The 18,906-nt window shown below is 47.7% G+C and overlaps 1 protein-coding gene across 5 annotated transcripts in view; it reads right to left on the reverse strand.

Annotated features, from left to right (window-relative positions):
• Positions 1 to 18,906, reverse strand: part of SH3PXD2A (SH3 and PX domains 2A) — a 498,307-nt gene that overhangs the window by 168,516 nt on the left and 310,885 nt on the right. For 3 of the 5 annotated variants that reach the window (XM_075348622.1, XM_075348623.1, XM_075348621.1), the window contains exon 6: positions 6,972 to 7,000. In XM_075348622.1, the coding sequence (XP_075204737.1) occupies positions 6,972 to 7,000 (29 nt within the window). Of the gene's footprint in view, positions 1 to 6,971; positions 7,181 to 18,906 lie in introns of those variants that run through there. The other 2 variants (XM_075348625.1, XM_075348624.1) reach the window with 1 other exon arrangement.

Raw genomic sequence — 18,906 nt, forward strand, 5'->3', positions numbered from 1 at the left:
CCGTGAGTGAAAGGGGGGGGGTGTTTGTTGGGGTTGTAGTTCGTGACGCCACCCACGGTTGTGGTGATGGCACCACCGCTGCTCAGTGTGGGGGTCCCGGGGATGGTGATGGGAGCAGCCAGGTGTTGTGTTGCCCCTCCGTGGGTAGGGGTTGGTGATCCCGGGGCCCGGTGAAGAGATGTGAAGTGTAGGGCCTGGAGGGCGCAGGGACGCTGGGGCAGCGCTGTGCCTTGCGGCACTGTGGTACTCACTCAGCCTGAGACACGGACACAGTTTGTTCGGTAAACCAACGGCTGGTAGGACGGTCCCACAGACGGTTGCACCTGCACTCCCGGTAGTTAACGGTGTTGTCACTCTTCCCTGCACCTTGTGTTCTGATGGTGGTAGCGGTGGATTCCCTCCGGTTACCCGCTCCCCGGCTGCAATCTGGGCCGGAGGAGCTCTACACTTCGCCCGCAGGCGCTGGCCCTGGGGAAACTGGTGCCTTGGCGGTGGCGGTGTCTCCCCGGTAATGGTCGGGCTGTTGCCGTCAATCGGGACTTTGTTGCTGGGAGATCTACGTCCCCTTCACTAACGGATTTAGCAGATCTGACGACTCCTAGCCCTGCTGGGGTCCGAAAGGCCCCTGTCCTGGTGCTGACTGTCCTTCGGAACACTGCTCCAGACCACCGGGCACACAGCCAACGGGGTCCTTCCAGGAACCTCCGAACCGTCCCACTCCGGACAGCCACCGTCGTTGTCAACCTTGCTGGTTCCGTCCGGACACACAGTCACGGACCTTCAGGCTTTTCTGTCACTTTCTACTTTCTCCTTTCTACTTTCACTCCTTGTGGTTTACTCTAGCCCTTTCCTGGACTTTCTCTCGATGTTCACTCAAGCTCCTCCTGAGCTAATCTGCCTGTTTTCCTCCCTCCTCCAGCACTGTGACCTCCTCGGTGGGCGGAGCCAACCGCCTGGCCCACCCCCTGGTGTGCATCAACAGTCTCTGGAAGAGGGCAACAAGGATTTGTGTTTTGACTGTGGTGTTCCTACCTGGGATGTGGGGTGTGGTGGTTGTGTTCTGTGTCCCCTGGCTTGCCCAGGGCGACACAGTACTTTAAAAGGGTAGTCAGTGGGCATTGTTTTAAGGGAACATTAGTACTGGGTAAATGGGCACAATATATGGCTTCCCACTGGCGTTGAGAACCCACACTATGCCACTGATGTTATCATTTATCATGGTGGAGAAAGCAGTCATCATGAGAATTATGTGTGATACTGACTGTGATCTGAGACCTGCAGCAGCAATGATATGACAACTCCGCTCAGATCTCTGTAAAGATCAGTAGCAGAACAGCACCAGCTATCAGCGTCGGCACAGCCCACAGTCCATAATGACACTGTCCACATGTCAGTATCACATTGCAGTCACCAACAAAATGAATCTGCACTGTGATCCTAAACTGAATTCTCCTTTATCCTTTTACAGACGCCCAGAAGGACATCAGACACGTGAGCAGATCCTGGCCATATTTACCGCAGTCGTAATACGAGCTAGTACTACACATGACGAATATCAGCAGCTACTCCCCCTAGTGTTTAAAAGTTGAAAATATAAAAAAAACTACATAAGTTTAAATTAAAAAAAAAAACTTTTTATGACACATTCCTTTTAATAAATACAATATTTGTGATTTGTGGCAGAGCTGGACGCACAGGGACACAGGGCTGACGAGGCACTAATATAATTAAGTGACTGCAGCTTCCTGCCAGTGCAGAAATGACATTAGCTCTCAGTGGAGCAGATCTATGACTAATCCAGGGATAATATAGTACAAAGAGACCACACTCCTAATTACCGCACTGTAAGGTTAGGATGGGCGGAGAACAGGGACCAGCACAGTAATATCTGTATAGTCATTCAAGGAAGCTCGATGAGAAAAATGAAAAATATTCACATTAATAACAGACAATATGGTGAAAGCTGTAATTGCAAATGCAGTGAGTAACATGTCGATTCATCTTTATGGACCAGAGAAAGTCTGTGCCACCATCAAAGGGATGAGTCACAGGATGCAGCCCGGCGGAGACGCTGCCAACAGTCAGGAATCTGGAATCTAGAAGCCGTCTAATTTTGTTGTAAATAAGACTAAACAAGAAACACGTCGGCTGCTGCAAGTTACTAATAGACGTAGTGCTACAATGTATTACACCATTCTACACAGTGGGGGGGTGGGTAGTAGGGAGGCAATTTTTTACATACATATGGTGGCACCCCCGCAGTACTAAGCAAAGGGGGACATGACTTTGGGAGGGGTGAGACTATAACTCCTGTAGCTTTGTTGTATTTTTAAACAAATGTGATTCTGCTTTAACCCGTTCACCACCCAGAGATTTTACGTTTTTCGTTTTCTTCCTCCCCTTCTTCCAAGAGCCATAACTTTTTATTTTTTTTGAAGTTTGTAAAAAAGAAAAAAAAAAAAAGAATTGTGGTTTTGTCACCATTTTCTGGATCTGGGGCTTATAGATGGCTTATTTTTTGCATCCTGAGCTGATGTTTTTAATTATACAAATTTTCGGCAGATACGATGTTTTGATCGCCTGTTATTGCATTTTAATGCAATTCTGGTATTTGATATTTTTTTCTCGCTACACCCTTTACCGACCACATTACCTGATTTTATATTTCTGAACACAACGATATCAAATATGGTTTTGTTTTTGAAGGAGATGGAAGAATAGAGTTAATCCGCGCCGCCAGAGAAGATCACTGAAGATCAATGGGGATTCAAGATATTTGATTTTATTGTTCGACGCACTTCGGAGCCGTATGACTCCTTCTTCAGGACCAAAAATCAATATTGATTTTTGTTCCTGAAGAAGGAGTCATACGGCTCCTAAACGCATCGAACAATAATATCAAATATCTTGAATCCCCATTGATCTTCAGTGGTTTTCTTCTGAAAACCCTTTTCTTCCATCTCCTCCAATGCTATCCTCCTAGGTTCTGCAGCAGCCTTCCTCAACACATGGTTATAGTGGGTGTGTCTGTAACACAACCGCACCAAGTTAGTGCACCTAGTTTAATTCCTGCTGGTATCATCGGATAAGACACCATCTGCGCCCCCCCCTTCTTTGCCATTTCAATTTTACTTCATATTTGTTTTGTTTTTGTCTTATCTTATTTTCAATGGGGCAAAAGGGGGGTGATTTGAAGCTTGTTTGTGTTTTTTTCACATTTTTAAAATGATTATTTTTACCTTTTTTTTTACTTATTTTACTAGTCCCCTTAGGGGACTTTTAGCCTGAACTGTCCGATCGCTTCTCCTGATCAGAGCGGTGCTTCAGCATCAGCGGAAATGCTGATCTCCTGTGAATGTCAGCCTTCTGCCGGCATTCATAGAAATGAGTTGGGACAGTGACAAGGGTCATCAGCTGACCCCGGGATGTCATCACAACCCCTTGGTGCCCCTGATTGCATCATGGGACCACCGATGAAGGTGGGGACCAGCGCTATCCCTGCTGAAGTGCGTTAGATTGCGCTGTCAGACTTTAACAGCACGATCTAAGGGGTTAACAGGCGTGGGTGGATCAGAGATCAGGTCAAAAAAATGCAATGCAGCATGATGCAGGGGCAATTACCCTGATTCCAGGGGTGTGTCACTTGCTGGTCTGCTTGCTGTTGTTATGATACAATTCCTGTTTTCTCTGCTGCAGATCTAGCAGTGCTTGGAATGTTGAGCTCTGTATTATTAGTTGTCAGGCGGAGTTAAAGCAATCATCTGTCAAGAGCAAGTTTCATATATTTCAGATGGCTCTGCAGACAGGCAGGTCAGTTGAACTTTTATCTAAAGTCTATGGGGGCCTTAAAAAAGTTGTTCCATTTCAATACAATTTCTCCCCTAGCTCTCCTAAAAAAAATCTATGCTGTACTCTCCTTCCCTGGGTCCACTGGTGAATCTCACTGCTGTTCCCGGTGTCTGGCATCGGCTGCGGTACTGATGACACCTTGACGGTACAGCAGTGAGCTCAGCGTCTCTAGTAGAACATCCTTGTGTAATTAGCATCACTGATTAGCCACTGTGCTGTAAACGTGATATCATTGTCACAGCCAGTGCCAAACACTGGTAACAGTTGCAGAGATTCGTGGGTGGACCTGGGGAAGGTGAGTAGGTACACAGTGACATTAGCTTCTTTATAGCAAACTGTAGCGAGGGGAAAAGTTTAATTGAAAGGGAACAACCTTTTAAGCCTGGGTTCTCATCTGTGGTCTATTTAAATGAAGAATGAATAAAAGACATTTCCAGTCTGCAATATGATGGACACCAACGGAATCTAGTGGACCCATTTGTCTGAAGTATGGTTTTGATATGGTGTCCGCCATTTTTCTGGAAAAATAGTGCAGCATGCAGTCTTATATTGTCCCCTTTTATCAATGTATCTGGATATCTGGTGTTTCTGGACAAAAGTATCTGCTATATATTATTTATAAAATCTCATCAACACATTGGAAAGGCAAAAGCAACAAGCGGTGCAAATCCACTGTATGTAAAGTACGGTTTGCAAAAAAAAAATAAAATGTGCAGTGAAATTCATAACATTTCTGCAATTAAAGGGAATCTGATCCCCCATTTGAGAGCAGCATAAAGTAGAGGCAGAGACCCTGATTCCAGCGATGTGTCACTTAGGCCTCCTTCACACGTCCGAGCAAAACAAGAACGTTTTGCACAGTCCATGGTGAAGGTGCGTATGTGTGTGCATTTGTGTTACGTGTGCTGTCAGTGTGCCCTCCATGTGACATCCGTATAGCACACGGACAGCATGAGCTGGTATACTTACCTGTCTCCGACGCTGCTGTTACTTCCGGGTCCACGCTCAGTGCAGTAAATATTCATGAGCAGCACTGGAAGTAACAGCAGCGCAGGAGACAGGTAAGTATCAAAACTCTTTATTTTTAGTGACGTGTTTTCTCCAGTACGTATCACGCTGATGTCACATGGATCACATTAATATGTGGTCTGTGTGACACCCGTGCTGCTGGCAGAAAACGGACATGTCACCGTGTGGAGCACATGGACACACATTTACTCCACACAGACATGGTCCATGTGAAAAATGGATGTGTGCACAGACCCATTGATTTTATGATTTTTTTTATATGTCCGTGTCTCCGGTAAGTGTGAAAACGGATGTCACACGTACCGGAGATCCACATGTGTGAAGGAGGCCTTACTGAGCTGTTTGTAGTCATTTTGATAAAATCAATGTTTTGTCTGCTGCAGATCTAGCGGTTATACAGAGCTCATGAATATGCTGGACTACCTGCAGCATGCCAAGTAGTCCTCTAATGATAATCCCCTGCTGATTAAACAGTGATTTTATCAAAACTACATTAAGCAGCCCAGTAAGTGACACATTGCTGGAATCAGGGTCTCTGCCCCTACATTATGCTGCTCTCACATTAGGTGGCAAAAACCTGGTGACAGATTCCTTTTAATGTTCTCTGGACACTGTAATGTGTATTTTAAAGCGTTATTAAAAAGAATAACAAGTTATCCCCTATCAATGGGGGTACTGACGACAGAAACCCCCAGCAATCCCAAAATCTTGGTTCTGTTGTCCCTTCTTTAAAAAATCCAGAAGTGCACATGCTCAACCTCCTCTCCATTCATTGTCTGTGGGACTGTCACTACATTATGCTGCTCCCAAATTAGGTGTTCGGTCACCAGGTTTTTGCCACCTAATCTGAAAGCAGCATAATGTAGGGGGAGAGATCCTGATTCCAGCGGTGTATCACTTAGTGAACTTTTGATCAAATCACTATTTAATGAGCAGTAGATTATCATTAGAGGACTACTTGATGTGCTGCCAGGTAGACCAACATATTCATGGGCTATGTATGAGGCCAGAGTCACACTTGCGAGTGACTCGTGCAAGTTTCGAATCGCATCACCCCACACGGCTGCATACTCTCTGGACACGAGCATCTCAGCCGCATAGTCAGGAGAGTGTGCGGCCGTGATGGGTGATGCGATGCGAGTCACTCGGACGTGTGACTCCAGCCTAACTGCTAGATCTGCAGCAGAGAAAACATTGATTTTTATCAAAATGACAGCAAACAGCTCGGTAAGTGACACATCGCTGGAGTCAGGGTCTCTGGTTCTACATTATGCTGCTCTCAGATGGAGGGACAGAGTCCCTTTAAATCTGCAGCAGAACTCCAGACAATCAGGTGTGGATTTTTCCATTGCGGACTTCAGTGCAGACACTCCGCAGCGGACCAATCCCTTATGAAGGTTCCATAAAGAAGTCGCATTAGATAAATCCTTATAGATAAAAGCTATTAATCATTATCACAGACGGGATCATAAATTCAGAGCAACGTCGATTGGTTCAATCCAAAATTGACCATGAAAAAAAAAAAAAACAATCCCCCAGCTCATTGTGTACCGGTCACTTAGTAAAAGTTGATTCCTGGTGGAATTATCTATTAGTAGAGGGGACGTCAGCAAATCCGCCGGACACTTAAGAGATTAGGGATCAATAACCCTTTACCATAAGTGTGGGTGCAGTCAATAATGTCCCGGGCCCTGGACGTGGCATAGGGTCTGATGGTGGACGCTCTGCGATCACATCCCGACAACACTGTGCAGGGCTGGGGAGAGTCTATTGCCCAATATTTCCCCAGGGATGGGGGAGAATGTGAAGAGCTTCCTCAGAAGTGGAGAATAAATCAAAGTGTTGCAAAGAAATATCAAAAATATCAATAAAGCGAAAGGCATAAAGTAAAGGTTAGAAGCAGAAAATCCCCTAATAGCAGGCCTGGGTACCCTGTACATCACAGCGGGGGGGGGGGACGAGGAATCAGGGACAAGTTATACAATAATATTCTAGCATTCGGGTAGAGATCGGTATCCGGTATATAGACATACATTACTCTGCTAAATATTTCATGCAACAGGAGCAGAAAGAACAGAAATGGATTTTCTTACCTGATTTACGCTTGGAAGAGCCATAATCCCTGAAAAAGAAACAGCAGCAAATAGACATTATTAGAAAGGCGGTAATGGGGGGCTTCTAAACGCAGGTGCCCCACCCATGCACTGAACAATCCCCGGCTGTGCTGTCCCCCGTAGAGCCGGAGGCTCGGGCTGTGAGGACCCTGACACAGAGGCGATTGACAGCAGCCGAGCAGCATCCCAGCACCGCACACAGCGGCTGCAGCCAGCACTGGAGGCAGGGGCCATGTGATGTGCAGACAGAACCATCCCTCAGTATAAGGGGAGCCTTCCCTGCGCTACCAGAGGATACACGGGCTCTCCCCATCTGTATACATCACAGGCACCTGTGCCACGATGGCCGTCACCCGCCCGAGCCCACTGCATCCACAACATCCCCCAATATAGGGATGTATAGAAGTGACACTGGGATAGAGTGGATGCAATGCTACACAGTATACACTATGGCTGGGGCCGTTATGTGTAATTACAGAGATATGTCTATAGGCACGCATGGACATATAGTGTCTGTATACAAGAGGAAAGAATCGCACAATACTCGCTCCTTTATGAGGCCCCCGTATTTGTGTTTTGCACCTGGAATACATTTGCTGTTCTCTGCTGATTGTAATGTTATTTATAGAATATTGTTCATTATATCTGACAGATTTTCAATAATGTATTAATTCCTTTTATACACTACATCATTTTCCTGCCTGACATAAAGAATAACTTGTCTTCCCAAATTTATACCCATAAACTTAATAGTGACAGCCGCAGTGCCCCCACAACAGTGACAGCCGCAGTGCCCCCACAACAGGGACAGCCGCAGTGCCCCCACAACAGGGACAGCCGCAGTGCCCCCACAACAGTGACAGCCGCAGTGCCCCCACAACAGGGACAGCCGCAGTGCCCCCACAACAGTGACAGCCGCAGTGCCCCCACAACAGTGACAGCCGCAGTGCCCCCACAACAGGGACAGCCGCAGTGCCCCCACAACAGGGACAGCCGCAGTGCCCCCACAACAGGGACAGCCGCAGTGCCCCCACAACAGGGACAGCCGCAGTGCCCCCACAACAGGGACAGCCGCAGTGCCCCCACAACAGGGACAGCCGCAGTGCCCCCACAACAGTGACAGCCGCAGTGCCCCCACAACAGTGACAGCCGCAGTGTCCCCACAACAGTGACAGCCGCAGTGCCCCCACAACAGTGACAGCCGCAGTGCCCCCACAACAGTGACAGCCGCAGTGCCCCCACAACAGTGACAGCCGCAGTGCCCTCACAACAGTGACAGCCGCAGTGCCCCCACAACAGGGACAGCCGCAGTGCCCCCACAACAGGGACAGCCGCAGTGCCCCCACAACAGTGACAGCCGCAGTGCCCCCACAACAGTGACAGCCGCAGTGCCCCCACAACAGTGACAGCCGCAGTGCCCCCACAACAGGGACAGATGCAGTGCCCCCACAACAGGGACAGCCGCAGTGCCCCCACAACAGTGACAGCCGCAGTGCCCCCACAACAGTGACAGCCGCAGTGTCCCCACAACAGTGACAGCCGCAGTGCCCCCACAACAGTGACAGCCGCAGTGCCCCCACAACAGTGACAGCCGCAGTGCCCCCACAACAGTGAAAACTACAGCGCCTCCATAACAGTGAAAGCTACAGTACTTCCATAACAGTGACAACCGCAGTGTCCTCATAACAGTGAAAACCGCAGTGCCTCCATAACAGTGACAGCTGCAGTGTCCTTATAACAGTGAAAGCCGCAGAGGCTCCATAACAGTGACAACCGCAGTTCCCTCATAATTGTGACAGCCGTAGTGCCCCCATAACAGTGAGAGCCGCAGTGTCCCCATAACAGTGACAACCGCAATGTCCCCATAACAGTGAAAACTACAGCGCTTCCATAACAGTGACAGCCGCAGTGCCCCCATAACAGTGAAAGCTACAGCGCCTCCATAACAGTGACAGCCGCAGTGCCCCCATAACAGTGACAACCACAGTGTCCCCATAACAGTGACAACCGCAGTGTCCTCATAACAGTGACAACCGCAGTGTCCCCATAACAGTGACAACCGCAGTGTCCCCATAACAGTGACAACCGCAGTGTCCCCATAACAGTGACAACCGCAGTGTCCCAATAACAGTGACAACCGCAGTGCCCCCATAACAGTGACAACCGCAGTGCCCCCATAACAGTGAAAACTACAGCGCTTCCATAACAGTGACAGCCGCAGTGCCCCCATAAGATTGACAGCACTAGTGACTCCATAACAGTGACAGCCGCAGTGCCCCCATAACAGTGAAAACTACAGTGCCTCCATAACAGTGAAAACTACAGCGCTTCCATAACAGTGACAACCGCAGTGCCCCCATAACAGTGAAAACTACAGCGCTTCCATAACAGTGACAGCCGCAGTGCCCCCACAACAGGGACAGCCGCAGTGCCCCCACAACAGTGACAGCCGCAGTGCCCCCACAACAGTGACAGCCGCAGTGCCCCCACAACAGTGACAGCCGCAGTGCCCCCACAACAGGGACAGACGCAGTGCCCCCACAACAGGGACAGCCGCAGTGCCCCCACAACAGTGACAGCCGCAGTGCCCCCACAACAGTGACAGCCGCAGTGTCCCCACAACAGTGACAGCCGCAGTGCCCCCACAACAGTGACAGCCGCAGTGCCCCCACAACAGTGACAGCCGCAGTGCCCCCACAACAGTGACAGCCGCAGTGCCCTCACAACAGTGACAGCCGCAGTGCCCCCACAACAGGGACAGCCGCAGTGCCCCCACAACAGGGACAGCCGCAGTGCCCCCACAACAGGGACAGCCGCAGTGCCCCCACAACAGTGACAGCCGCAGTGCCCCCACAACAGTGACAGCCGCAGTGCCCCCACAACAGGGACAGATGCAGTGCCCCCACAACAGGGACAGCCGCAGTGCCCCCACAACAGTGACAGCCGCAGTGCCCCCACAACAGTGACAGCCGCAGTGTCCCCACAACAGTGACAGCCGCAGTGCCCCCACAACAGTGACAGCCGCAGTGCCCCCACAACAGTGACAGCCGCAGTGCCCCCACAACAGTGAAAACTACAGCGCCTCCATAACAGTGAAAGCTACAGTACTTCCATAACAGTGACAACCGCAGTGTCCTCATAACAGTGAAAACCGCAGTGTCCTCATAACAGTGAAAACCGCAGTGGCCCCATAACAGTGACAGCCGCAGTGCCCCCATAACAGTGACAACCGCAGTGCCCCCATAACAGTGACAACCGCAGTGCCCCCATAACAGTGAAAACTACAGCGCTTCCATAACAGTGCCAGCCGCAGTGCCCCCATAAGATTGACAGCACTAGTGACTCCATAACAGTGACAGCCGCAGTGCCCCCATAACAGTGAAAACTACAGTGCCTCCATAACAGTGAAAACTACAGCGCTTCCATAACAGTGACAACCGCAGTGCCCCCATAACAGTGACAGCCGCAGTGCCCCCATAACAGTGACAGCCGCAGTGCCCCCATAACAGTGAAAACTACAGCGCCTCCATAACAGTGACAACCGCAGTGCCCCCATAACAGTGACAGCCGCAGTGCCCCCATAACAGTGACAGCCGCAGTATCCTCATAACAGTGACAACCGCAGTGCCCCCATAACAGTGAAAACTACAGCGCTTCCATAACAGTGACAGCCGCAGTGCCCCCATAAGATTGACAGCACTAGTGACTCCATAACAGTGACAGCCGCAGTGCCCCCATAACAGTGAAAACTACAGCGCTTCCATAACCGTGACAGCCGCAGTGTCCCATAAGATTGACAGCACTAGTGGCTCCATAACAGTGACAGCCACAATGTCCCCATAACAGTGACAACCGCAGTGCCTCCATAACAGTGACAGCTGCAGTGTCCTTATAACAGTGAAAGCCGCAGAGGCTCCATAACAGTGACAACCGCAGTTCCCTCATAATTGTGACAGCCGTAGTGCCCCCATAACAGTGAGAGCCGCAGTGTCCCCATAACAGTGACAACCGCAATGTCCCCATAACAGTGAAAACTACAGCGCTTCCATAACAGTGACAGCCGCAGTGCCCCCATAACAGTGAAAGCTACAGCGCCTCCATAACAGTGACAGCCGCAGTGCCCCCATAACAGTGACAACCACAGTGTCCCCATAACAGTGACAACCGCAGTGTCCTCATAACAGTGACAACCGCAGTGTCCCCATAACAGTGACAACCGCAGTGTCCCCATAACAGTGACAACCGCAGTGTCCCCATAACAGTGACAACCGCAGTGTCCCAATAACAGTGACAACCGCAGTGCCCCCATAACAGTGACAACCGCAGTGCCCCCATAACAGTGAAAACTACAGCGCTTCCATAACAGTGACAGCCGCAGTGCCCCCATAAGATTGACAGCACTAGTGACTCCATAACAGTGACAGCCGCAGTGCCCCCATAACAGTGAAAACTACAGTGCCTCCATAACAGTGAAAACTACAGCGCTTCCATAACAGTGACAACCGCAGTGCCCCCATAACAGTGACAGCCGCAGTGCCCCCATAACAGTGACAGCCGCAGTGCCCCCATAACAGTGAAAACTACAGCGCCTCCATAACAGTGACAACCGCAGTGCCCCCATAACAGTGACAGCCGCAGTGCCCCCATAACAGTGACAACCGCAGTGCCCCCATAACAGTGAAAACTACAGCGCTTCCATAACAGTGACAGCCGCAGTGCCCCCATAAGATTGACAGCACTAGTGACTCCATAACAGTGACAGCCGCAGTGCCCCCATAACAGTGAAAACTACAGCGCTTCCATAACCGTGACAGCCGCAGTGTCCCATAAGATTGACAGCACTAGTGGCTCCATAACAGTGACAGCCACAATGTCCCCATAACAGTGACAACCGCAGTGCCTCCATAACAGTGACAGCTGCAGTGTCCTTATAACAGTGAAAGCCGCAGAGGCTCCATAACAGTGACAACCGCAGTTCCCTCATAATTGTGACAGCCGTAGTGCCCCCATAACAGTGAGAGCCGCAGTGTCCCCATAACAGTGACAACCGCAATGTCCCCATAACAGTGAAAACTACAGCGCTTCCATAACAGTGACAGCCGCAGTGCCCCCATAACAGTGAAAGCTACAGCGCCTCCATAACAGTGACAGCCGCAGTGCCCCCATAACAGTGACAACCACAGTGTCCCCATAACAGTGACAACCGCAGTGTCCTCATAACAGTGACAACCGCAGTGTCCCCATAACAGTGACAACCGCAGTGTCCCCATAACAGTGACAACCGCAGTGTCCCCATAACAGTGACAACCGCAGTGTCCCCATAACAGTGACAACCGCAGTGTCCCAATAACAGTGACAACCGCAGTGTCCCCATAACAGTGACAACCGCAGTGTCCCCATAACAGTGACAACCGCAATGTCCCCATAACAGTGAAAACTACAGCGCTTCCATAACAGTGACAGCCGCAGTGCCCCCATAACAGTGAAAGCTGCAGTGTCCTTATAACAGTGAAAGCCGCAGAGGCTCCATAACAGTGACAACCGCAGTTCCCTCATAATGGTGACAACTGTAGTGTCCTCATAACAGTGACAACCGCAGTGCCCCCATAACAGTGACAACCGCAATGTCCCCATACCAGTGACAACCGCAATGTCCCCATAACAGTGAAAACTACAGCGCTTCCATAACAGTGACAGCCGCAGTGCTTCCATAACATTGACAGCCGCAGTGCCCCCATAAGATTGACAGCACTAGTGACTCCATAACAGTGACAGCCGCAGTGCCCCCATAACAGTGAAAACTACAGTGTCTCCATAACAGTGAAAACTACAGCGCTTCCATAACAGTGACAGCCGCAGTGCCCCCATAACAGTGAAAGCCGCAGTGTCCTTATAACAGTGAAAGCCGCAGAGGCTCCATAACAGTGACAACCGCAGTTCCCTCATAATGGTGACAACCGTAGTGTCCCCATAACAGTGAAAGCCGCAGTGTCCTTATAACAGTGAAAGCCGCAGAGGCTCCATAACAGTGACAACCGCAGTTCCCTCATAATGGTGACAACCGTAGTGCCCCCATAACAGTGAAAGCCGCAGTGTCCTTATAACAGTGAAAGCCGCAGAGGCTCCATAACAGTGACAACCGCAGTTCCCTCATAATGGTGACAACCGTAGTGTCCCCATAACAGTGACAGCCACAATACCCCCGTAAAAATGAAAGCCACAGTACCTCCATAACAGTAACAGCCATACCACCCCCAATAACAGTGAAGCTGCCCCCAATATAAGGGACAGTCACGATACCCCCTTAACAGTGGCAGCTAGACTACCTTCATCACAATAATAGCCTCAGTGTTCCCCTAAACAGTTGCAGCCATAGTGTCCCCATATAATTCGATCACAGTGCCCAACAATTGTTAATAATAACAGTGCCCCTCCGTGGGCCGCTTCTCTTACATGAGTTGGTCGTGAGGCCATTGATGGGTGAGTGACAGCCGCCGGCAGAGGTTTGCGGTCCGTGCTGCCTACACGGGAGCTGGTGAATATGTGAATATTATCACATATGTTACTAATGATAGTATTGTATTAGTAATGACCCTGGGGTAATTAGCCAGGATAGATTATCCTTGAAGCCCAGGCGGTCGGCCATGTTTTCAGGACTCCCCGGACGTTGTAGAATAGCTGCGTTTCCTATAGATCCCTATTAATCAGTGACCCCTCATTCTCAGTGGATACAGGATTGGTAGAATATAGGGCGATTACTTCTCCCCCTCCCACAATCTGTCCCATTTCTGCCTTGCAGAGGTGAGTATATAGTGTGATACATAACAAGTGTCTGTGAACTCGCACATCAATACATTATTTTAGTCACATCCCACCGCAGTCATTAGCAGACATTTAAAGGGAACTTACAAATTGGAATTTCAATATGGATAAACGTTTTAGAAAAAAAAACGAAAAAACAATAAACTATTAAAAAACAATTTTTTTTTCAGATTAGACATTTAATTCTTAAAGGATTGTTTACTTCTACTGGATCATAGATAAATTATAAAAAGAGTTAAGATATGTTACGGTAGCTATATTAGTAACCTCCTTCTCATTAATGTAGATCTGAATGTAACTACCATTCGTATACCTAGTGCTATAGGGAGAAACCTGACAATAAAGGGTAAATCCTATCAATTAGAAAGTCAAGTATGGAGTAAAATAATAAAAGAAGACAATACTCGCCGCACTGATCCCCATTTCAATTCTCCCTGGGTCTGCCATCCATCTCGGTTTATACATGTGACTGCATTAGTGACCAACATATCACAACTGTGGGCAGTGATTGACTGCAGTGGTCAAATGTTTATCTAGCTGGAGAAGGAAATACAGAGACCAGGGGGTAAGGACATGTATCATAGTATCATAGTATCATAGTTTTTAAGGTTGAAGGGAGACTCTAAGTCCATCTAGTTCAACCTGTAGCCTAACATGTTGATCCAGAGGAAGGCAAAAAAAACCCCAATGTGGCAAACAAGTTCCAATGGGGAAAAAATTTCCTTCCTGACTCCACATCCGGCAATCAGACTAGTTCCCTGGATCAATACCCTGTCATAAAATCTAATATACATAACTGGTAATATTACATTTTTCAAGAAAGGCGTCCAGGCTCTGCTTAAATGTTAGTAGTGAATCACTCATTACAACATCATGCGGCAGAGAGTTCCATAGTCTCACTGCTCGTACAGTAAAGAATCCTCGTCTGTGATTATGATTAAACCTTCTTTCCTCAAGACGTAGTGGATGCCCCCGTGTTCCAGTCGCAGGCCTTGGTGTAAAAAGATCTTTGGAAAGGTCTCTGTACTGTCCCCTCATATATTTATACATTGTGATTAGATCCCCCCTAAGCCTTCGTTTTTCCAAACTAAATAACCCCAAGTTTAATAACCTGTCTTGGTATTGCAGCCCACCCATTCCTCTAATAATCTTGGTGGCTCTTCTCTGCACCCTCTCCAGTTCAGCTATGTCCTTCTTATATATCGGTGACCAGAATTGTACACAGTATTCTAAGTGTGGTCGCACTAGTGACTTGTACAGAGGTAGAACTATATTTTTTTCATGAACACTTATACCTCTTTTAATACATCCCATTATTTTATTAGCCCTGGCAGCAGCTGCCTGACACTGTCCACTAAAGTGAAGTTTACCATCCACCAATACACCCAAGTCTTTTTCTGTGTCTGTTTTACCCAGTGTTCTACGATTAAGTACATAATCATAAATGTTATTTCCTCTACCCAAGTGCATGACCTTACATTTATCTACATTAAACTTCAATTGCCACTTCTCAGCCCAATCCTCCAATTTACATAAATCTCCCTGTAATATAAAATTATCCTCCTCTGTATTGATTACCCTGCAGAGTTTAGTATCATCTGCAAATATTGAAATTCTACTCCGCATGCCCCCAACAAGGTCATTTATAAATATGTTGAAAAGAAGTGGGCCCAATACTGACCCCTGTGGTACCCCACTATGAACTGAGACCCAGTCCGAGTACGTACCATTAATAACCACCCTTTGTTTCCTATCACTTAGCCAGTTTTTAACCCAGTTACACATATTTTCCCCTATCCCCATTATTCTCATTTTATGTACCAACCTTTTGTGTGGCACCGTATCAAAAGCTTTTGAAAAGTCCATATACACAACATCCACTGCATTTCCCTGGTCCAGACTTGAACTTACCTCTTCATAGAAGCTGATCAAATTAGTTTGACAGGATCGATCCCTCATAAACCCATGTTGATACTCTGTCATAAGGTTATTTTTCTTGAGATACTCCAATATAGCATCTCTCAAGAAACCCTCAAGGATTTTACCAACCGTAGAGGTTAAACTTACCGGCCTATAATTTCCCGGCTCAGTTTTTGTCCCCTTTTTGAATATTGGCACCACATTTGCTATGCGCCAGTCCTGCGGTACCGACCCTGTTATTAAGGAATCTGAGAAGATTAAAAATAATGGTCTATCTATCACAGAACTCAATTCCTGTAGTACTCTGGGGTGTATGCCATCCGGGCCCGGAGATTTGTCAACCTTAGTGATTTCGAGGCGGCGGCGTACTTCCTGCTGGGTTAAACAGGTAATATTCAAGTGTGAATTTATGGTATCACTGGTCATGTCATCTGCCATGGCATTTTCTTGTATAAAAACCGTAGAAAAAAAGTCATTCAGCAGGTTGGCTTTACCCTCATCCCCTTCCACCATTTCACCAAGACTATTTTTAAGGGGGCCAACACTATCGCTTTTCAGTTTTTTACTGTTTATGTAGTTAAAGAATATTTTAGGATTATTTTTACTTTCTCTCGCAATGAGTCTCTCTGTCTCAAACTTAGCTAACTTAATTTGCTTTTTACATATTTTATTTAATTTTCTATAATTATATAATGCCTCATCACTACCTACCCTCTTTAATTCTTTTAAGGCTTTCTGTTTTTCTTTTATTGCTTCCCTTACAGCTCTATTTAGCCATAGGGGTTTCCTCCTATTTCTAGCATGTTTGTTCCCATAGGGTATATTTTCTGCACAAGCCCTATTCAGGATGCTCATAAAAGTCTCCCATTTGCTTTGTGTACTTTTATTACTTAGTACATCATCCCAGTTTATTGCACTAAGATCATCTCTCAACCGTTTAAAATTTGCTTTCCTGAAGTTTAGTGTCCTTGTAGCCCCTCTACTAGACATCTTACTAAAGAATACATGAAAACTTATTATTTTGTGATCACTATTCCCCAAGTAACCCCCAACTTGTATATTTGATATGCGGTCTGGCCTATTGGTTAGTACAAGGTCTAGTAGTGCTCCCCCTCTTGTGGGGTCCTGTACCATTTGTGAAAGGTAATTATCTTTCATTGTTATCAAAAATCTATTTCCTTTGCTGGAACTGCAAGTTTCTGTTCCCCAATTTATATCAGGATAGTTAAAGTCCCCCATAATAATTACCTCTCCGAGACTCGCTGCTTTATCAATTTGCTTTATGAGGAGATTCTCTACCTCTTCCATAATATTCGGCGTCTTATAACACACCCCTATCAGTATTTTATTATTCATTCTCCCCCCCCTTATCTCCACCCATAGGGACTCTACATTCTCAGTACCCTCACATATGTTGTCACGCAGGATGGGTTTTAAGGATGATTTTACATATAGACACACACCTCCCCCTCGCTTATTTGTACAGTCATTCCTGAATAGGCTATAACCCTGTAAATTAACAGCCCAGTCATAGCTCTCATCCAGCCATGTCTCTGATATCCCCACTATATCATAATTTTCTTCCAACAATATTAATTCTAATTCCTCCACCTTATTTGTGAGGCTTCGGGCATTAGTGTACATGCACGTTACGTATGACTCTGTACCTGTATTCCTGCTTACTGTATTAACTGTCCTAACCCTTCCCCCCGTACCACCCCCAATTTCATTACTTGTGCCCTGGTCACTATCTGCACTACATTCCCCTTCTATAAAGTGAATACCCTCGCCCCCCATTCCTAGTTTAAACACTCCTCCAACCTTCTAGCCATTTTCTGCCCCAGCAGAGCTGCACCTTCCCCATTAAGATGCAGCCCATCCCTAGCATAGAATCTGTAGCCAACTGAAAAGTCGGCCCAATTCTCCAGGAACCCAAAACCCTCTTTCCTACACCAATTCCTGAGCCACCTGTTAACCTCCCTGATCTCCCTTTGCCTCTCTAGTGTGGCTCGTGGCACAGGTAGTATTTCCGAAAATACCACCTTTGAGGTCCATGCTTTAAGCTTACAACCTAATTCCCTGAAATCATCTTTAAGGACCTTCCACCTACCTCTAACTTTGTCATTTGTGCCAATGTGTACAATGACCGCTGGGTCCTCCCCAGCCCCTCCCAGTAATCTGTCAACCCGATCAGCGATGTGCCGAACTCGAGCGCCAGGAAGACAACACACTGTTCGGCGATCCCTGTCTTTGTGACAGATTGCCCTATCTGTCCCCCTAATAATTGAGTCCCCCACTACCAGTACCTGTCTTGCCTGCCCTGCACTCCTATTCCCCCCCTTACTGGAGCAGACACTCCTCTGGCGTTCAGAGGTCATGCCTTGCTGCAGCAATGCTACCCCTGTAATGACATCCCCCTCATCTGCCAAGTTTGCAAACCTATTGGGGTGTGTCAGTTCAGGACTAGCCTTCCTAGCACTTTTCCCTTTACCCCCCTTTCTAACTGTCACCCAGCTACCTACCTCACCGTCCTGCCGCTCCCTACTACGATCCTCCCCCACATCTGACCCAGCAAGCTGCTGCTCAGTGAGCAGCACACTCCTTTCCATATTGCTAATGCATCTCAGAGTTGCCAGCTGCTCATTTAGATCCAGTATCTGGGCTTCCAAATGTGCAACTTGCTCACATCTCGAACAACAGTATGCACCCTCGAACGGCTTTTCAAGGACTGCATACATGAGACAAGATGTACACTGGATCGCATTAGCAATAGTGGAGCACATTTTCTAATGGGGATAGCACTAAACAAATGTTAAGTAATTAAACAACTAAATACAAACAATTCTACTCACACTTACTTTTGCTCACACTTTGCTCACTCACGCTCACAATGAAGAAGACAGGCTAAAACTCTAGGCGCGCGGTTTTCAGAAGTCTTCCTTCCGGCTGTAACGGCCAAAACCCGGTTCTCCTTGAGCTCGCTGTGACCCCCTACAACTAATCACTGGCCACAGCAGAGACTTAAGGGTCCTTTACACGCTGGGACATCACTACCAATATATCGTCGGGGTCACGTCGTTAGTGATGAACATCCAGCGCCGGTAGCGACATCGCAACATGTGACACAAATGAGCGACGATCAATGAGCACAAAAACGTGAAAAATTGTTGCT

This window comes from Anomaloglossus baeobatrachus, chromosome 5 (assembly GCF_048569485.1).
Source record: "Anomaloglossus baeobatrachus isolate aAnoBae1 chromosome 5, aAnoBae1.hap1, whole genome shotgun sequence".
In the NCBI taxonomy this organism is placed as follows: domain Eukaryota; kingdom Metazoa; phylum Chordata; class Amphibia; order Anura; family Aromobatidae; genus Anomaloglossus; species Anomaloglossus baeobatrachus.